Source organism: Python bivittatus, unplaced genomic scaffold, assembly GCF_059951505.1.
Source record: "Python bivittatus isolate LINGU-HERP-01145 unplaced genomic scaffold, Pbiv_v1 ctg000310_np1212, whole genome shotgun sequence".
Classification (NCBI taxonomy): Eukaryota; Metazoa; Chordata; class Lepidosauria; order Squamata; family Pythonidae; genus Python; species Python bivittatus.
Window position 1 is genome coordinate 13,341,733 of NW_028277054.1, and position 17,743 is coordinate 13,359,475.

Genomic DNA, 17,743 nt, shown 5'->3' on the forward strand with positions numbered 1-17,743 from the left:
TTCTGGGAGTTGAAGTCCATACAGCTTAAAGTTGCCAAGATTGAGAAACACTGCATTAGGATTTGAGTTAGAACTTCCTCTGTTCTACCCCAGATACAAGCTATGCAATGCATTCAATCGTTTATTTGGTTAACTTCTAAGGCCACCAACTTGCCAGTGATTCTGAGTGGCTTACAGAGGATTAAAAACAATGAAAGACTAAAAAATACAAAATACCAATAACACACTGGACTGGGGAAGCAACAACTTCCATACATGAACTACAATACAAGAAGCATGATCACATCCCAGCCTTAACCCAATGCTTGCAAGGAACAGCAAGTTCTTTAACGCCCTCTTAATGGTTAGCAGGGTCAGGTCAGGGCCATATGGATCTCAGGAAGAATGCTGTTCCAAAGGGCGGGCACAGCTCCTGAGTCTCATAAGATCACACTGCTTAACTGAAGAGACTCATAATGTGCCAACTGTATCAGATCTTACAGGACAGGCAGAAACAATCTGGGGAAGGTAGTCCTGCAAATTCCCAGGCCCTCTTGTCATCTCTTAGCTTTGGAGACAAACCTATTTTCAGAGACATACTTACTTTCCCTTTTCATTCCATTCAAGGCAGTTGACACACCCAGCATGACCCTAAAAAAACAATGTCAGAGCTTTACCCATTTCAGATTTAACAGACACACACAAGGACAAAGTGAAATCTCCCATATTTTGACATGTCCCATTTTTCTTGCGGTTTTAAGCTTTTCAGAGATTCTTCTGACCTGTGAATGCTGTTCCACTTTGCTTCCATTACTAATCCTAATGTGTCTAAGCCCTTGTGTGTATCTTCTGAACAAATCTTCCTATATCATGATTCTAATAATATGAGCCAATGTATGGGCAATGGGAAGTGATCTCGGCTTACACTGAGAGGTAGAGAGAGAAGTGATGGATTCTAGAGCACCTCATGGTTTACTCAATGTTATTTTTTAATTGCATGGTCAGCAACCACATCCTTAAAATCTATAAGATAATTTTTATAATAGTACTGCAAACAGGATGAAAACTTTAACCCTTGCCTTATATAAAATAAGGCACTAAAGACTTACGCATGATTAGCTTTAGGAAAAAATATATAATTTTACCCCTAAACCAGGGTTAATTATAGTACAGTCAGCTTAGCCCTGGGTGCCTTTTCCAACCTAATAACTCTAAATGTGGATTAGAGCTCCCATCATCCTCACTCTCACTGTGAAACTGTGATCCAACGGATCAGAAGGGCACCCAGTTGGGATAGTTGCCGCAGGGTTAACATAATATCTCAATAAAAGAGAGGTATAATTTTAAATAAATTAGATAGTGATTACTCCTTCCCTTTGAAATGACTTTTCCCTGGTTTTTTCCCCCCCTTGGGGAAAAGGTATTTTTGATCTTGATGTTTCACCAGGAATGTGAAAACACGGCATTCTGCCCCTACTTGCTCCAATTCACTTTTAAAATCACTTCTATTCTTTCTGCTGGAAGGATTCAACATAGACCAATCTACGTAATTTGTTGACACATCTAAACTTGACCCTTATCAAGAACTGGCCTATGCATGACAACTACAGAATTCCCTGTTACAATCTCATGCTTAACAGCCCAGTCATGCTGAAATTTAACAACCTTCTCACTAAGATAAGAACTGGTTGCCAATTTTCTGGCAGGGGATTAGCAAATTAAGGTTTTCATATTATCTTTTCAACTTGTTAAATCTGAATGAAGTGTGTAAGAAAAAAATTAGGGGAAATAAGACAGAAAAGCTTAGGAATTATTAACCTTCATTAGGGTTAGGAAATGCCTTACAAATCAAGAAATTAACTTTTTTCTGCTAGCATTACCATTACCATCCTCAACTTACCTGCAGCTCTGCCTCCAGGCCCAGACGCTGAATGAATGGGTCGGTAACATGATAGTGTCGCTCAAAACTGAGGGCACCCTTTTCCTATAAAGACAGATAGATACCATTAAGGGAGGGAACCTTAAGGGCTTTCAACATCCAACACCATAATTCTTCAGCACAAGATGCAATGAAAGAGGATAGATTCCTCTGATCTCAAAATAATCATTCAAAGATAATAATATCCAGGCCCTGTCTAATTTGCCCTTCCCTCATCTGTTCCAGTGACTCTGAATCTTTCTTGAAATGTAGCACCCAGGACTGGACGTAGTATTCAAGGTGAGACTAATCAATGCAGAGTGGAGATAAATTTCCCATGATAATGGTGATGATGATTTTACTAAATTAATTATGGCCATCCACTCCAAAAAACTCTGGGTAGCTTTGATTTGGAAATCATGCTTCTATGAATGTCGCTTAAAATTACATCTGTCTTTTTAGATATTGACAGATATTGATTCATATTCAGATTGTTATCAAGTGCAGTTGTAGGATCACCTTTTCTCCTGCTGTTAAAAAAATCAGGTATCCCGCTTTTATACCTCTGCATTTTATTTCTATTCCCCAGGGGCAGAATTTTGTATTTCTTTCTATTACATTCCATTCTTCTGTTTTTGTGAGCCTACCAAGATAATTTTTTATTTCATTTCCATCTTCTAGAGCATTAGCTATCCCATCCAATTCTGTGTCATCTGCAAATTTCCTCTCTCTCTTCATCCAAGACATTAGTCAAAATGTTGAAGATTATGGGACTCAAGACTAAACAACGGGGCACCACACTTGATGCCTTATTATTTATTTATTTATCAGTCAAATTTACATGGCCGCCCATCTCACAAAAAGTGACTCTGGGTGGCATACAACAGTCCAATAAAACAACAAATATAGTAATTATTTTAAAAAAATAAAAACTATAAAAACAAACTAAAACAGAAACGGAGAATAATAGGTGAAGGGATGTTTATAATAGAGACACCTCACTAGTTCACCTCTCCCCTGGGTCCCCAGGCCTGCTGACATAACCAGGTTTTGAGGGACCTTTGAAAACTCAAGAGTGATAAGGCCAATCTCATCTCTGGGGGGAGAGGGTTCCACAATGTGGGTGCCACAGCAGAAAAGTCCCGCTAAACGTAGCTTCCTAGATGACAGAACCCATAACATACCCGCTCTGCTAGATCTAGTAGGACAGGCAGATGAAACTGGGTAGAGGCGGTCCCTTAAATAACCCAGCCCCATGCCCTGAAGGGCTTTAAACATCAGAACCAGCACCTTGAGTTGGACCTGGAAACAAACTGATAACTAATGCAGCTCATGAAGCAGAGGTGTAACGTGTGTTCTACCAAAACTGCCTGTGCTGCCGCATTCTGTGCTAGCTGGTTTCTGGATACTCTTCAAGGGCAGCCCCATGTAAAGCGCATTGCAGCAGTCCAACTGGAAGGTGACCAGGGCATGAGTGATCGTAAGGCCCCTTGGTCCGAGAACTGGCACAACGGGAGCACAATATGAAGTTGTGCAAAGGCCCCCCTAGCCACGACTCCTATCTGCTCATTAAGTAGGAGTCATGAGTCCAGGAGGACCCCCAAATTGCGCACAGGATCTGTTTGGGGCAATGCAACCCGATCCAGTACCAGTGATGGTATAATCCCAGAATCAGAGGGCTTCAGAACCCAAAGCCACTCAGTCTTGCCAGGGTTCAGTTGAAGTCTGTTGTTCCCCATCCAGACCCTCACAGCCTCCAGACACCAGGATAAGACATCCATAGCATCACTTAAATCGCCAGGAGCGGAGATGTGCACTTGAGTATCATCAGCATATTGATGATACCTTATCCCATGGTGATGGATGAGCTCACCCAGTGGTCTCATGTAGATGTTGAACAGGAAAGGAGAGAGCACCAACTCCTGTGGAACCCCACACAGTAGGGGCCAAGGGCAGGATCTTTCCTCCCCAATCACCACTGACTGGAATCGACTCTGGAGAAAGGAGGTGAGCCAACACAACACTGTGCCACCCACCCGCAATCCTTTGAGTTGATCCAGAAGGATACCCTGGTCGATGGCATTGAAAGCTGCTGAGAGGTCAAGTAAGGCAAGAATGGATGCACTACCACCATCCTGCCCACACCAGAGATCATCCAAAAGTGTGATCAATGCCATTTCCATCCCATACCCAGGTCTGCATCCTGACTGAAAGGGATCCAGATAATTCGCTTCATCCAAGGTCCTCTGAAGCTGTTGTGCAACTGTCTTCTCAATCACCTTCCCCAAAAAGGGGAGGTTAGATACTGGATGAAAATTGTCTAGTATGATGGGGTCTGGCAATGGCCTCTTATTCTTTTCTGGTGAAGACAGCTGAACAACATGATTTTCTAACCAACTTAGAAAACACCTCATAGAAATGTCACCCAGCCTACGTTTAACCAGCTTGCAAATTAGAAGCAGACTACAAATAGCAGTAACTACAGTTTGTCAAGTCTCACATCAAACCAGGGAGAATAATCTGAACATACGATAGCACAAGGGAGTGCCTAGGATCAACGGGGGGGGGGGGGTGTCTGTTGCAAACTGTTCAGTGTCTTTTCTAAGGATGTAAAGAATGAGAAAAGGATGAATAAGGCACAGCAGCTTCTTCCATTCATCTTGGGCATGGCCTCTGGCAAAGACACAAAGCAGTCTCTGATGAAGAGGACAAACAAACAGACAAGAGCAACAAGAAAATCAGCCCCCAAGATGGCCTCTTTAAGAGCTATCCTCCGCCATCTCATCCACTAGCAAAATACTGTCAATGACTCTTTAAGACAAGAGGTACCTTGAGTTGCCTGCTAATGAGGTCTCTAATAATATTTGCTTTTGCCATCTTCTCACAATAGGGCCGACGAAAGCAAGTTAGTGATGGTGTTGCTGTGAATCCAAGCATTCCAGTAGAGTTCATGTCCATTGAGAAGGCATTGAAATTACCTGTGATTTTGGGGTTGTGGGGGGGAGGAGGGAGGAGAAAGCTTTGAAATTATTTATACATATCATTAAGGAGCCATTCTAGCCCAAAGAGGAAATTTTAATCTGAGGTTTTCAAGTATTTCCCTCAACTGTTTGTTTTCTAAAGTCACACCTTTTACAGACATCTATAAATACGTTCCTCTTCGTACCTGGAGCCTCAGTCTGGCCCACTAAAGTCTTAGATGCTGTATATTTCTCAGTGGAAATTGAAATAACCCCCCCCCCCTCCATGGCTTTCAGAATTTTTAACCAATCACACATGATCTCATCCAGCAATTTTCAAGATAAACAGCTTATATCTTATATCTGCCAACTTGCATAGGGCAAGAAAAGGGGCAACCAACTCTGGGGGTGGCTTGCACCTTGAAGATGCTCCCGTATGTTAATATCTTTTCAATCACCAGCATCTTGGAAAATATTATTTATGTATGGTTTTATTGTATTTTTATACTATTTTTATTCTACTTTAACTGATATTTAATTGTTTTTACTGTAAACTGCCCAGAGTCACTTCCTCGTGAGATGGGTGGTGTCTAAATTTGAAATATAAATAAAATAAAATAAAATAAAATAAATAAATAAATGGTGATTACAGGAACCATATGTAATACAAGTATATGTCTGTTATATCCACAACATAAACATCTTTATAGCTTAGGTTGTTTTTTCAGGTTAATTTGCATCCAAAAATAAATAATAATTTTCTTGCACTTTTTAGAAATAGCACAACAATGCAGGAAGTTGATGGAACATATGCAACCCTGATATCTTCAATATCAATAATTAACACAGACACCCAAGAATTCAGTTATGCTTTAGCCTATTACAACGCTGCCCCTAAAATCATTACTGATATCACAGAACATCATTCCAGTCCTACCATGGCACAGCATACAGTGTTGATGAAATATTCTGGAAGACTTCTGAAATATTAAAGTTGGAAGCTTCCGCTAACAACTACAGTGCTGAAATTGGAAAGAGAGGTACATTTTAGAACATGTAGCGCAAGGCTTACACGTTCCATTCATGCCCAAGGTGATTCTGAAATAAGGATTATAGTAATTATGGGTTGAATGTTAGTGATCAAGAGCTGGTTGGTGTGTTTGTATTCTAACTATCCTCAAAAGAACTTAAGGACAGGATAACTGGATTTTACCCAAACAATGGTTTCAGTGAGATTGATAAAAAAAAAAAACATGTACAGACCAAATCCTGCTCTCTAAATTATACTTTATAACTTGAATACTGTTGACACTGAAATGCATGGGAGTAATCATATTATTTAATTTTGAATTAATTAAAATAAGTCTACATTCAGTTAAATTTAGTTTTTGTCCTGGTCCTGCTCATTTTTTTGAAATGTACCCCATGCAGCTTTCAATCCAAAAAAGATGGTACACCTGGCTTCAGAAGATGCCATCCAACATCTGTTCCTGCAAAATTTTTGGAGAGTGCCTACAAGTAAATACTCTACTTTAGTGTCCTCACCTAGTATATAAGCAATTTAATGTTTTACATCTGTAGCTCAATTATAGAAGCACTGTGTGATGGATTAGAAAATAATTCTGTAGGACTTCTAAATGTAGCTATCTATTGCCTTGCCTGAAAGTCATCCTTCAGATATGTAACTTCAGTTCCCAGAATTCACAACCAGCGTGGCTGTTGCTCAGAATTCTGGGAAATTGAAATCTACAGTTCTGGAGGATGAAGAAAAGCTGAAATAACTGATAGCTATTTGCTCCCAGAAAGAGCAGTGACAAAAAGTTCTAATGAAAATCACTCTGAGAAATCATTTTTTAATGACAATTACTTGGAGATATCATTTTTTATTTCCTTTGATATACTAGGTACAAGGTAAAGGTATGAATACTAAAATAGCTAGTGCAATAGGAGAAAGGAATTAGGTTAGAGCTTCTACTTCTCTAGAGCAACAAATGAAAAGGTGGGCATTTTTCAGGACAGCCTTAGGTCAATATTCTGATCTGAGCTCAGAGTATCTACCACAGAAACCCATGGTGGACCTCTTGCTACACTAAGAGATTTCTAATTCACTTCCCCCATTATAGATACCAGATAGCAGCTCTTATATTTCTGAAAGATAAACAACATTGTTGGATTAGACATGAAGCTTGGGTTATTAGGGAGAAGGAAGTCTCTTAAAATACAGAAGCATTTTTAAAACCAACTCATTTTTAAACATAGAAAATCAAATTTTAACAAAAAGTATCAGAAACAAAACAAGACTACAGAAATACAACCCCCCCAACACATAATTTAGGAATATATATAAATAAATGTGTATCTTAAGGAGATACAAAAGAAAATTTAAGGATTCATATAAAATGGACACACATGGGTTGGTTTGTTGAACAGCTCACAATTGGATGAAATCACGCATGACAGACCAGAAATGATCAACTGTAATTACTGGGGGCATACAAGATTCTATGCCCAAACAAAACAACTACATAGCACATGATGCCCATCATAAATTCAGCCTGGACCAGTTTTGAAAGTTAATATTTAGGCTTATGGTAAAAAAATAATAGCATTATATATATTATGTATATTAATAAAAAAATATATGATCGTCTGTTTTGGATGTGTGCACATGCTCAGCCCAGAAAACAAGGCAAAATAAGCCCAAAATGCATGGGTAAATTATTAGTTTAAAAATGAAAATAAGAGTTAATCCAAAGTAGAACAATGCAACAAAATGAATGTTTTCCTCAGCAAAGTAGGCAAGAGAAGCAAAAGTTTGAGTTACTGAGAAACTGCAACAAGTGAAACTATTTAGGAATTTATGAGCCCAACACTTTATATAAATCCCTCCAAAGCTACTAGCCCCAAGATGACACTAACTGTACTCACACAATACACTGAACCACAGACAAGTTAACCATGTCTTAGCCAGCATATTGGCCAAACCCAGCCCTATGTGGTTAATTTATGTTCAGGTATGTCACTTCCCTATAGCAAACCAAAAATTCTTCCCCCTAGCTACAATAATAATTGATTGGCATTCTAAGCCATTGAAAAATAGGCTAAGAAGGGACATTAATCATTCAGAGTAAGCCAGGTATTTTCAATGGCCTGATTCAAATGTAACACTAAGTCACAATCAGCACAACCCCACATCATGCTAACCCTCAAAGCAAGCTCCACAAAGCCCCACAACTGCCTTTACAAAGAAAAATCTGACTAACGTTACAAGAAAGCAGGAAAGAACTGCAGCATGGAAGCAAGCACGACAGATAAGTGCAGGGAATACCCTACTAGCAATAGGAAGCGAGCAACAGCTTGTGCACATGCTCAGGAGATATTTCGGATTGCTGTCATGTTCACTCCACCGCACTCCAACTCAAGCTTTGGGCTGGAGTCCGCAAGAATCCGACACCCCTGCCCCACTGCAACAGCCAGCGCACACATGAGGAAAAAAGCCCTTTCAAGGGAGAAAAGTAGGGGGTCAAGAAAGCAGAGAAGTGGCGGAGGGAGAGCTGGGGCGCCTGAAGTCATCTGCTCCACTTCCCACTTTCCGCACGGTGCAATCTAAGGCACCAAGTCTCCTCGTTCCTCTGCCAGAAGTTGGTGCGGACCAGATGAAGTTGGCCTCTCGGAGGGCACGCTTGAGGCGCCACGCTCAGTAGGTCCTGGGACCCTGACAGCATCTCCAGAAGATCAGGCGGGCAGGAGACCCCAGCCCCAAACTCCGGAGAGTCAGCGCCCGTCTGGCGAGGGGGAGCAAACCGGGTCCACCGTCTGAGTGGGCGCGACGGCGCTCCCCAAAACCTTCAGCCCCTTAAGGGACAGTATCCCCCTCGCAGGTGTGACGAGGTTCCTTCTCCCGGGGGGGGAGTGAGGGAGGGAGTGGCAGTTGTCGGGGGCAGATTCCCAGCCCAGCAACGATCCTTTGGAATCCGCCGGGAAGAGCCACGGAAAAAGGAAGCGCAGCAGGGTACGGGGCGAGAGGTGATCGCGGGGAGCCAAGAGGTCAAGGGGCGCGGGCGGGGCGCGCCCCTGAAGGAGCGTGGACCCCTCCGGGAAGCGGGGCAGCCGTCCTTCCCGCCCCCCGTCGCTCCCCAGCTGCAGAGACCGCCCCTCGCCCCCCCGCCGTGGCATGTGGGAGTTGTAGTCCCGCCAGCGGACGGCGCCCGGGGTGGGGAGGGCTGAAGGCAGGCTCCGCCGGCGGAGGGGAAGGAGGGTTCCGGGGTTACCTGTCAGGCCTCCTCAAGGCAGGCTCAGCAGCCGCAGCAGCCAGTGGACGGAGCCCCCGAACTTCCATGCAGGGGGCGGCCTGACCCCTGTGCCAGGGCAGGGGCCCCTCCAGGAGGTGAGAGAGCGGCTGGACGGCCGCCTGAGCCGCTCGCCGGGCTGCGCAGCACCGCCCGGCCCGACTGGGACCTGAGACCTCCGCGGCCCCCGCCTCTGTTTATCCCTTCCAGCTGTCTCGGGCTCAGCAAGCCCCCGACGCCGCCTCCCCCTCCTCTTCTCCCTCCCTCCCCTTTCTCCACCGTTGCGCCCGGTAGTGCGCCTGCGCGACGCTAACTACGCCACCAGCCCTCTGTCTCCGCGCCGGCCTTTCCGCCGCGCGAGCGGCGCAGACACGCTCCGGGAATAAGCAGCCCACCCTCCCTGACGCTCCACGTCTCATTGGCCGGGCGGGGAGTGACAGCCATTCCGCCCAAAGGGAACCCGCCAATTGGCGGGCGGCCCGGGCCAATCTGCGCATTTAGAGTAAGAGAAAGAGGGAGACGACACAGGCAACCCCAGGGGGCGGGGTTATTACGGGTGGAGGGATGCTGGGAGTTGAAGTTTGTAAGGGTGGGGCAATGGACTCAGGTCAAACTAGAGCAGTGTTTACTTAAACTTTTCGCGCTCAGGACCCCTTCCCACTTTTAAAAATTATGGAGGACCCCAAAAGAAGTTTTGTTTGTATGGGTTATGTTTATCGATATTTACCGTATTACAGATTAAAACTGATGCCTTCATAGAATATTTATTGAATCATGTAAAAATAACAATATTAAACCCATTTGATATTAACATACATTTTAAAAAATCATGAAAAAAACTGTATTTTTTAACAAAAGTAAAAAAAAAAAATAATGAGAAGAATGGCATTGTTTTAAATGTTTGCAAATATCCTCAATATCCGGCGAATAATTTTGATTTCGCAGGGGTTCTCGGATCATGTTTTGAGAAACACCGAATTAGAGAAAGAAGTATTATTGTTGGAGGTTAGGAAAGGAGAAAGTCCGCAGCAGCACTACCGCCACCGATTTTGAGAGGGTGGGGAAGTCCCTTAAGTTGTAATTGTATAGGATGCTTCCGGGGAATTTATTTCTTAATATCCATGCACACTGCGGAACCATTGCTTTCTGAACAAATCCCAGTTTGCTGAATTCACACAATACACTAAGCCAGGATTTCTCAATTTCAGCAACTTTAATTCCCAGCTGGGGAATTCTGGGAGTTGAAGTCCACATGACTTAAAGTTGCTGAGGTTGAGAAATGCTGCTCTAACCAAACCTAATGGCAGGTTCCCACACTATTCTAAGTAGTGTGGTTTGCTGATTTGTGATTGTGCATGTTGTGTGAATCCAGCTGGTGTGGTTTGTAAAGGGTGGTTTATGAGGAACTGTCTGAACCCAGTCCTTGGGCTGTGGCATTTCAAACACTAAAACACCCCTTCATAAGGCCTAGTTACTTGACTGCCTGTCTCCCATAATGCCTGCCCAGCCAATTCAATCTTGCAGGTTGGCATGCTCTGCGTTCCTTCGATTAAACAATGTCATCTATCAGGACCCCAGAAATGTGCCTTGTCTGTAGCAGCCCTTGCCCTCTGGAATAAGGCTCCCTTCGAGATCCAGATGGCCCCCACCCTGCTGGTATTTCAGAGAACCTTTGGCAAGGATGATGGAAGCCCCCTCTGAGCAATGTGGGTTTGCTTTGGTTGTTGTCCAGTTTCTGCCATTGTTGGTTCTTTGTTTTTAATCACTATTATTTTGTTATTCTGTGCGTTTTTATCTGTGAACCACGCAAAGTCGCTGAGAGGCGGTGTAAAAAAAATACTGAAATAAATACATTGTGCTGATGTTCTCCAGCTTAATGCAATTCGTTCTGGCTATGCTGGCGGGGGATAATAGGAATCGAAGTCCGACATATCTGAAAGCACCATAAGTGGCAGAAGGTGGTGTTACATCATAACTGATCGCATGACATAAACCTTATATTTGGTGCAACAGAGTAACAAGGATATCTGCTTTCTAGAAATTGTTCTTTGGAGAAAGGAATTGCTGGTAGCCTGGACGCTGGATTGTTTGGCAAAGTAGGCAAGCTTTGGGAATCCAAAGAATAAAAAGAAGCATACGGGTAGTCCTTTTTTAGCGACCGTTCACAGTTATGATGGTGATGAAAAAGTAATTTTGTGGCCAATCTTCTCATTTACGACCTTCGCAAAGCAAAGGAAGGCTGAAGGAAGATCATAAGTACAGTCGCAGTTTCACTTAGTGACCGCTTTGCTTAACAATTGAGTTATGGGTCCCAACTGTGGTCGCTAAACGAGGACTATCTTTAGCACCACTCAGGGTGGAACTGTTATACCTTAGTGAGTGGGTGTCAACTGCATCCGTGTCTTGGGAAGTGCAGGATTAATTACCTAAGCTGATCTTGAAAAACATCAAGAAAGATCAAACTTATTTAGGCCTTGGATGGGAGACCACCCAGAAATTTCAGAGCTATACAATTGACTAAGATGTTAAAAATATTCCCAGAAGATGGCAATAGCAGATCACTTCCATATCATTGCCAAAAAAGTCCATACATATTCTGTGAGGCTCCCCAGAACTCACACGTGACCAGAGGGAACCTGTACCATTTTCCTTGCAAAGTAACAGGGGCCTCCTTGGTGACACCATCTCCTAATCCCATCTTTCCAACAAGCATAAAAATGCTATGCACAAAATCACACTAAAGTTTGATTGATTGATTGATTGATTGATTGATTGGCTTTCTACCCTGCCTTTTTAGTGATATCAATACTCAAGGGAGTTTACAATGTTTCAATATGTCCCTCTTTAAAGTGCAGCAAAAAATGCAACTCCAGGGCCAATGCCAGCATCATTTTTTGGTCTCCTCAGACATATTATAGATGCCCCCATTTGACCCTGAAAACTCTTGGAACTCCTCCCCAAAGAGGCCCTGGTTCTGTCTATTTTTGGAGCGTAGCCCTCAACATGCCACATGAAGGCTGGTGCAGCTTTGAGGCCTGCAGGTGCTGCATTTTAAAGTGTCAAATGAAAAATGAAAACAATCTCCTTCCATTTCAAGGGTAGCAGGTATCTTTGTTCCTTCAGGATGTGGCTGGAGCTAAGGCTGCAATCCTTTGTATTCTTACCTAGAGTAAATCATAGTTTACTGAGTAAGCCATAATTGACTAGGTTCAGGCCATGGCCACAGCCGTGCGGCCATATGGGCCTTTGGTGACATGGCTATATCTACCATCTTGACTTTTTTGCCTCCTGAAGACACTTCTGGCTGGTCTTTTACAATAGCCTTGTCTGGTGGCTTGGAATTCTGAGTTACAGTTCCTTTTAATATTTTTATTGGAATTTTTCAATACAATAAAAGTATAGCAAATTAAAAGAAAAAAAAAGAAAAAAAAAGAAATGAAAAAGGAAAGAAAACATAGAATTATGACTTCTGCCTTTCTTTCTATCAAGTAATTGCCATCTTAATTTTTCCCTTTCTCTTTAATCCTTTTTAATCCCCAAATCTATAAATCATCGATTCTGTCTTTTCTTCTTTCAACAAAAGGTCCACATAAGGCTCCCAGTCTTTTATAAAAGTCTTTAACACTTTTTCCCTGACCAAGCTGGTCAGTTTTGCCATTTCTGGAAGCTCCATCAATTTTATAATCCAATCTGCTATTGTGGTTATTTCATTATTTTGGTTATAATATAAATATGGATGTATGGGAGAAAATGTGGGAAACTAGTGTTGAATTTACATTGTGTCATCATTTAGGAGAGAATTTTAATAAAATGATGCATTGTTGCCATATGACACCGGTTAAGCTGTCAAAAATGTACAAAGGAACATCAAACCAGTGTTGGAAGTGTGAAAAGGAAGAGGGGGCTTTTTATCATGCATGGTGGACTTGTACAAAAGCAAAGAAATTTTGGGTGCAAATTCATACAATGATCCAAAAGATACTGTGGATTAATATTACGATGAAACCAAATTATTTTTATTGGACTTTATGGATGCTGAACTAGAAAAGAAACACGGGAAACTAATATATGTACATGGTATACTGCAGCAAGATTATTGTACACACAAAAATGAGTTCCAATTCCAATAACACTCTCCAAAGTTGACCTTGGGGAACGCATTTTTCCATTTGCAAGTAAAAGCCTTTTGGACCGCAACCTGAACACACCATTTCTGAAGATGACCTGTCTTTCTGTACAGTACAACTCACTTTGAGACGTTTGTAGCTTCAACAGCTTGGTTCCTCTGTTAGAAAACTAATTTTTCTCCACGTGGAGGCAGCACCCACAGAACGTTCCTTGCTAGTTCCGTTCCTCTGCAGGTTTGGAAACTGACTGTTATCTTTACAGCCCTGTGAAAAATGCAACCGAGGTTTTGATTGCAGTGATATGCCCACTGTAGTGTGGAGTATCGTGATGTTCATAACTTTGCCTGCCCTTTTTCAGAGTTACTGCCAGCTGCCCTTTGCATGTCTCTTGGGCAGCTTATAATGAATTTTTAAATTCCTTTTCTCACTTGTCAGAAAGTTGAGAACTCACTACTGTTCAAGGAAGGATGTGGAAAAGGAGACCAACCAGATGTGAAACAAATACCTAACTGCAGCACAAATCGGTCTCTTTCAAATGTATTAATAGCATAGATGAGCAGAGGCAATTTTTGATGTGGCTGCAGCATGTAGGAAGAGAAGTTGTGGATTTAATCCCATTGCATTCCACTTTAAGCTTCAGTGAACCTCAGAGGAAAAAAATCCAATGGCCACCATTTTCTTTCGTGGTTAATAGAAGCTTGCCCAATTCTGGTGGCAACACTAGCCAACCTCAGCTGATTTTGAAAAAAGTAAGCAGGAGCAGATGTTATTGGCACTTAAGGTAGGAAACTACCAGGAGATCAAAGCCTGGAGGCTAGACTGGGAAAATGCGAATAGACACATCTTGGAAGTAGGCAGTGGGAACCGCTTCCATATTCTTGCTAGGAAAACTGCATGCACTTTTCCAGAATCAAGCTCAACTATGGACATCTTTACCTTAACCGAAGCTTGGGAGGTTCAACTTTCATCTGGACCAGGGAGTTGTTGTTGTTGTTTAGTCGTTAAGTCGTGTCCGACTCTTCGTGACCCCATGAACCATATTGCGCCAGGCCTTCCTGTCCTTCACAGCCTCCCTGAGTTTGCTCAGTTTCATGCTCATTGCTTCAGTGATGCTATCTAACCATCTCATCCTCTGCCGTCCTCTTCTCCTTTTGCCTTCAATCTTTCCCAGCATCAGGGTCTTCTCCAAAGAGATCTCTCTTCGCATTAGGTGACCAAAGTATCTGAGCTTGAGCTTCATTATCGATCCTTCCAATGAGCAATCAGGGTTGATTTCCTTTAAGATTGACTGGTTTGACCTCCTAACAGTCCAGGGGACTCTCAAGAGTCTTCTCCAGCACCACAGTTCAAAGGCATCAATTCTTTGGTGCTCAGCCTTCTTTATGGTCCAGCTCTCACAGCCATACATTACTACTGGAAAAACCATAGCTTTGACTATGCGGATCTTTGTCGGCAAGGTGACGTCTCTGCTTTTTAATATGCTATCTAGGCTTGCCATAGCTTTCCTCCCAAGGAGCAAGCATCTTTTAATTTCATGGCTGCAGTCTCCGTCTGCGGTGATCTTGGAGCCCAAATAAATGAAGTCTGTTACTGCTTCCATTTCTACCCCTTCTATTTGCCAGGAATTGATGGGTCCAGATGCCATGATCTTAGTTTTTTTAATGTTGAGTTTCAAGCCAGCTTTCGCACTCTCCTCTTTCACCCTCATCAAGAGGCTCTTTAGTTCTTCTTCACTTTCTGCCATTAGGGTGGTATCGTCCGCATATCTGAGGTTGTTGATGATTCTCCCTGCAATCTTAATTCCGGCTTGTGATTCTTCCAGCCTGGCATTTCTCATGATGTACTCTGCATATAGGTTAAATAAGCAGGGTGACAGTATACAGCCTTGTCGTACACCTTTCCCTATTTTGAACCAATCGGTTGTTCCATGACCGGTTCTAACTGTTGCTTCTTGGCCCGCATACAGATTTCTCAGGAGACAGGTAAGGTGGTCTGGTACTCCCATCTCTTTAAGAATTTGCCACAGTTTGTTGTGATCCACACAATCAAAGGCTTTTGCATAGTCAATGAAGCAGAAGTAGATCTTTTTCTGGAACTCTCGTGCTTTCTCCATGATCCAGCGAATGTTGGCAATTTGGTCTCTAGTTCCTCTGCCTCTTCGAAACCCAGCTTGTACATCCGGTAGTTCTCGGCTCATGTATTGCTGAAGCCTAGCTTGTAGGATTTTGAGCATAACCTTGCTAGCATGTGAAATGAGTGCAATTGTGCGATAGTTTGAGCATTCTTTGGCATTTCCCTTCTTTGGAATTGGAACGTAAACTGACCTTTTCCAATCCCGTGGCCACTGTTGTGTTTTCCAAACTTGCTGGCATATTGAGTGCAGCACTTTAACACCATCGTCTTTTAGTATTTTAAATAACTCAGCTGGAATACTGTCATCTCCACTAGCTTTGTTGTTAGCAATGCTTCCTAAGGCCCACTTGACTTCACTCTCTAGGATGTCTGGCTCAAGGTCAGTGATCACACCAGCGTGGACATCAGGGACATTAAGATTAAGACCAGGGAGAGGCAGAAAATAATTCCACTTTCTGCTCTCTCAGTAAGAAATACTTACAAATTAGTTGTTGTTTTCCAATTGTTCAGTTGCTTCTGACTCTTCAGAATACTGAGTCCTAATTTTATATAAAAAACAGACATCCTGTGTTTGTGCAAGAAACAGTCCCATAACTATTGGTTGTGAATGAGCCTGTATTGACTACTTTGCATTACTTCCTGAACCATAAGCTCATAGCTTAGGCTGAGATGAGAACATCTGAAACACTCTGCTGGGTCAACTTCCAGAGGAAGAAAGGACAAACTGAAGACGGCTTCACGAAAAGCAGAGCCGACAACTACAGCAAAGAATGAAGACCTGGTGAGTAGACCGGCTCCCTGAATCTCTCCGGATGGAGGAGAGGACCAGAAATTGCCCACACTTGCTCCAGACAGCCTTCTCTGGTGGGTTTTGAGCACTGGAAGATGAGGGAATAGCCATCTTGCTCAAACTGTGTTTGGCGCCTTTAAAAGGACACTAAGTTTGCACACTTCCTTTTCCATTGGGAAATTGCTTATTAACTACTTTTCAGAGAAACAATTCTTTACATATTCATTTATTTAAAAAAATACAGTCCAATCATGTGCGGTGCTATGTATTATATAAAAAAAATCAAATAATTACAAAAATGAAATACAAGTAAAACAAACTCAGTTTCTTTGGTAACTCAAACAGGGAGAATGAATAGTTATTGTTGGGGGTTGGTGAATGCTAGCATTTCATCCAAAATGTCGTGGCATGATACCTTTGACATGCGTGTCATAGGTTTGCCATCACTGCGCTAGACTGAAAGGGAACTTACTAGGTTGGGATTCGCTGTTTGCTGTGATTTTAGCCAGTGTCTGTAATTAACATTACCTCTTGTCTGGCTCCGACTAGAAGGTTGCAGATGTGAAAAGATAGTCAGAAGCATCACTTAACATGCCCCAGTTGGATTTTCAAAATGGGACAAATGGGGGGGGGTGTCTAATTACATCAGGGTGTTTGCAGGATATGGTCAAAAAAGTCAAGTTGGTGACTCTGACAGTACAATCAAAGCTATGCCTGTTCTTTATGTGTGTTGCACATGTAAGACACATTTTTTTAGCATATGTTGTGGACACCCCTGAACTGTATGTTAAACTTCTGTTGTCATGACTCAAATGTTTCCTCTTTAAAATTTCTGTAAAATGTGGTCTTTCCCATAAACGCATCTCCCATCTTAAGGGTTTGGGTTGGGGATTTAAATCAGGACATTTTTAACACCCAGGATGGCAATTTGGTTAAAGCTCAGTTGGTCTGCGGTGTGATCCACAAAATTAATCCAATGTAGTCAGTCACTTAAATGACTGAGGGTAAGGTAGCTAAAGTGGTTTCCTACCAGGCTCTGCTTTGGTTTAAGTACATGGAAGTCAGTATAAGGTGAGGATACTCTGCTTCTCATAGACAGGTTGTGTCGTGCCACAATATATTGTCAGTGTTTCTCAACCTTGGCAACTTTAAGATATGAGGCCTTCATGCTGGCTGGGGAATTCTGGGAGTTGAAGTCCACACATCTTAAAGTTGCCAAGGTTGAGAGACACTGATACACAGTATAGCATTTTATGGATGTTTATAATTTATGTCATTTCTTGCATTCCTGACTGTCAAAGATACAAAACATTACATTCATTAGAGAAGACTAACAAAGCTGACACCAAATTAACATGGTGATTTTTAAAAAAAATAATTTTCATTAAAAGATTTTACAAAGATTTCAAAAACTACAGAAACATAGAAAAAGAAATAGAAATAGATTATAAAAGGGTAAAAGAAAAAGTGAAGAATAAAAAAAGTCAGAAAAAGAAAAATATCTAAAGCAGCGACCTCTGATCTTCTTTGTGGCAGTTACAAACATA

At 42.3% G+C, this 17,743-nt stretch overlaps 1 protein-coding gene across 2 annotated transcripts in view; it reads right to left on the minus strand.

Annotated features, from left to right (window-relative positions):
- WDTC1 (WD and tetratricopeptide repeats 1) overlaps positions 1-9,406 on the minus strand; it is a 32,643-nt gene extending 23,237 nt beyond the window's left edge. The window contains exons 1-5 of one of the 2 annotated variants that reach the window (XM_007425868.3): positions 9,129-9,406; positions 5,795-5,879; positions 4,727-4,875; positions 1,880-1,963; positions 584-630 (exon numbers count right to left, since the gene is read on the minus strand). In XM_007425868.3, coding sequence (XP_007425930.2) covers positions 584-630; positions 1,880-1,963; positions 4,727-4,875; positions 5,795-5,807 — 293 coding nt within the window. In that variant the 5' untranslated portion in view covers positions 5,808-5,879; positions 9,129-9,406. The remainder of the gene's footprint in view (positions 1-583; positions 631-1,879; positions 1,964-4,726; positions 4,876-5,794; positions 5,880-9,128) is intronic. The other variant, XM_007425869.3, reaches the window with a different exon arrangement.
- Between the last annotated feature and the right edge of the window lie 8,337 nt (positions 9,407-17,743).